The sequence below is a fragment of the Alexandromys fortis genome, unplaced genomic scaffold, assembly GCF_014885135.2.
Source record: "Alexandromys fortis isolate MF-2015 unplaced genomic scaffold, M_Fortis_MF-2015_v1.1 scaffold_4, whole genome shotgun sequence".
Classification (NCBI taxonomy): domain Eukaryota; kingdom Metazoa; phylum Chordata; class Mammalia; order Rodentia; family Cricetidae; genus Alexandromys; species Alexandromys fortis.
In genome coordinates this window covers 34,118,486-34,121,562 of record NW_026067944.1, presented here as the reverse complement: position 1 = coordinate 34,121,562, position 3,077 = coordinate 34,118,486, and the positions used below count along the sequence as shown (strand labels likewise).

Genomic DNA, 3,077 nt, shown 5'->3' with positions numbered 1-3,077 from the left:
TCAGTAACAGGTGAGGACTGTGGTGCTTTTCGACATATGTGAGACATGTGATCGGGAAAGAAGTCACCTTAAAGCCATCTTGAAGGTACTTAAATTGTAAGGCATATACATACATGTTGAAAAATTAGAACATAATTATTTTAAATTTCCCCCTATTTGCCCACACTTTACAGTCTTCCAAATCTTAGCTACTTTAACTTATTTGAACATGTTGTAGATGTTGGTTCCCATAAAAAGCATGCTATTCCGTTTCTTTGTATTTCATGCCATCCAATGTACTTCTACTTTGTATTAAAATTTGTGAGTAGGAGAATTGAATGGGGGAGATCCATTGTCCCCATCCTGTTCTTTCTCGGCAACCCATCTCAGATCCAGTGAAATATAATCGTTGAGCTACTAAAACTGTCTTCTTGCAACATTGCACCACAAGCTACGAATAGTAACATTGAAGACATAATCAGAGATGAGTGCAAATCTCTCTTTATTACTTAAGAAGTAGGATTACTGTGTAATATGAATTCATCACAAGGACAATGAATCAGATCTCTTAGGTGGAATCACAGCTTCATTATAATCATTATCTCAAAACTGAATTCTCGTCTTTTTCATTTCCTCTGTTGGCAGCAGCGGGCAATGGTCCAGTCTACGTTTGAACACAGACAGTAGCAAATGTTTTCATTCTGGATATGCTGGACATCTCCACAAAGAAAGCTACATGAACAACCAGTAGCAATCATTCCTGCATGGTTGAGTGAGAAAAAGCCATTAGAGACCTAGGACTTTAAAAGGAGAGTCCTTCACTGCTATCCCTAGGAAGCTCATGCACATATCTATGTTTTGTGGGACATAAAGTTAAATCAATTTTGAGAGTGATCATCAAGAAAAAAATCACTTAAAGGACTTGGTGTTCCACTGTCTTCCAATTGATGGCAAATCCACCTCTGTGCTGGCTCCTATTCTACCACTACAAGGGAATAGAATTGGAAAGAAAAGAAGGCCATATTCATGACCACGCAATTGAAGTCCAGGTAGACTGTCATATGAAGGAAAAAGTGACTGGAAAAACAAACACAGGGTCCATCAGTAGCATCCTTAAGGGAACTGGAAATCAGGAAGGTATGTCTAGGCAACTTGGATTATGGCTCAGCTCCATGGCAGGAAAAATCTGATATATTTGAAGACACAGGTATTAGAGTTTGATGGGGTGCACAGGGCTTCTTACTCAAAATTTCCCCTTATGAGTTACTCACCTGGTGGACAGGAAGCCGGTGTACCTGAAGCCTTGATAGTAGTGCAGGAGAGACTCTTAGTCATAGCAGAGGGAGGACGCTCTGTAGGGAAAAGAATAAGGGTTATTGCCATAATCTCTTGTTCTTACAGCTCCCTTTCTTAGTCATCCTCTATCTTGGAGATATCCCTGTTTTCACTAGTGGGACAATGACTAAGTTTTTAAGACTTAGTGTCTTCCATCTTGAATTTTGTAGGCAAATGGATGGAGCTAGAAAACATCATTTTGAGTGAGGTAACCCAGACCCAGAAAGACAATTATTACATGTACTTACTCATAAGTGGTTTTTAAACATAAAACAAAGAAAACCAGCCCACAAATCAAAATCCCAGAGAACCTAGACAACAATGCGGACTCTACGAGAGACATACATGGATTTAATCAACATGGAAAGTAGAAAAAGACAAGATCTCCTGAGTAAATTGGGAGCATGGGGATGTTGGAAGAGGATTGAAGGGGAGGGGAGAGACAAGGAGGAGAGAAGAGAAAAATGTAGAGCTCAATAAAAATCAATAAAAAAACAGTGTCTTCATATTTGAAGTCAAAATAGTAGTTGTGCTTACCTCTTACAATGGCAGTGAAAATTAAAATGATCTAAGTTTATATTATTTTTATATTAAGCTTCAAATGTGTTCATAAATTGCATAAAATAAACCTCCTAGGTCTATTGATTATCAATGAAAATGGAGTGTTTAACCATGAACTCAAAAAAGGATAATATTATAAAGAAATCCTGAACAGGGAATTAGGGCCAGAATTGATTAAATATGGGTGGAGTCTAGAAATAGGATAGAGATATAATTATAATTTAGGAATAGGAGATATGACCCCTGGTTAAGCTCAGCATTCTCCTACCCCATCAGTTACCTAGACTGCGAGCTTCCTTGAGCTTCTTCATGACAGAGTCTAAGGTCTCCTCGGTATTGACTGGGACCATCAGTTGAAGAAAGGAGATGATGATGAGCAGGGAGCAGGTCGTAGTCTTCATCCTTTTGAATGTTTGTGTCTTGGGGCTGGAAGAGAAAAGCAAAGATGATGAAATCACTGAGTTGTGGAGTAGCTAGCTGTGAGGGAAAGGAAGAGACAGTTAACACTCTGGAGAGAGTAAGGAGGAAGAACAAAGTAACCATGATGCAAACATTCTAGCTATTTGCAGAATCAAATAGTGTTCCCACAGAGAAGATTCACTCACGTAAACCACAAAGGTTTCCAAGGCCTGACCGAGCAAGGATGCTTTTAGACCCTGTGGGATTATCAGCCTGGCTACCCATAATATATAAAACACACAACCCTCCATCACTACCATGTAAATACTTCTTATACTTCCAAAGAACTTTGGCAGCTGAGGCATAGGATTTTTTTTTTTTCAATATCCTATGAATTGAAACATTCTCTTAAGGACATGTGGAGAGGTTCTTAAGCCTCATGGAGTAAACAAACTCCACATACCTGGGAAATCTGAAACTTGAGTGTTACCAAAGTGTTTCCAAAATGCCCCTACCTAGTGTTACAGGAGCAACTAACCAGAAGGAGTCTGTGACCAGTTGAGCTGCCAAGAGGAGAGCCTCCTACCTGTTTAGCTATTCCTTTAGTAATCTGGAAAAAAAATCTTTTAACAGGCATTTGAAAAGGGCCAGATGTACTAATAACCTCAGGAAAAGGATATAAATATGTTTTTCCACAGGACACACACACACAAAAAAAAACCAATCTAAATCCCAGACAGACTTATTCAACCTTTTCACCAAAAATCCTCTATCAATGCTCCCAAAAGACAAAAAATAAAAAA

General features: G+C 38.8%; 1 protein-coding gene across 1 annotated transcript; it reads right to left on the bottom strand.

The window, feature by feature from the left end:
* Window positions 1–464: 464 nt before the first annotated feature.
* LOC126505688 (resistin-like alpha) lies at window positions 465–2,578 on the bottom strand. The gene is made up of 4 exons (XM_050148914.1): window positions 2,481–2,578; window positions 2,156–2,301; window positions 1,251–1,331; window positions 465–739 (listed from the first exon to the last, which is right to left on the bottom strand). Exons 2-4 carry the CDS (start codon window positions 2,274–2,276, stop codon window positions 606–608), a joined length of 336 nt encoding a protein of 111 aa, XP_050004871.1. The 5' UTR covers window positions 2,277–2,301; window positions 2,481–2,578; the 3' UTR covers window positions 465–605.
* Window positions 2,579–3,077: the final 499 nt, after the last annotated feature.

Coding starts and splice junctions, on each gene's coding strand:
- LOC126505688 (XM_050148914.1), bottom strand. CDS start 2,276: ATGAAGACTACGACCTGCTCCCTGCTCATCATCATCTCCTTTCTTCAA. Junction 1,332..2,155: donor CAAGGAAGCTCGCAGTCTAG/GTAACTGATGGG, acceptor TTTTCCCTACAG/AGCGTCCTCCCTCTGCTATG. Junction 740..1,250: donor ACCGGCTTCCTGTCCACCAG/GTGAGTAACTCA, acceptor TCAACCATGCAG/GAATGATTGCTACTGGTTGT.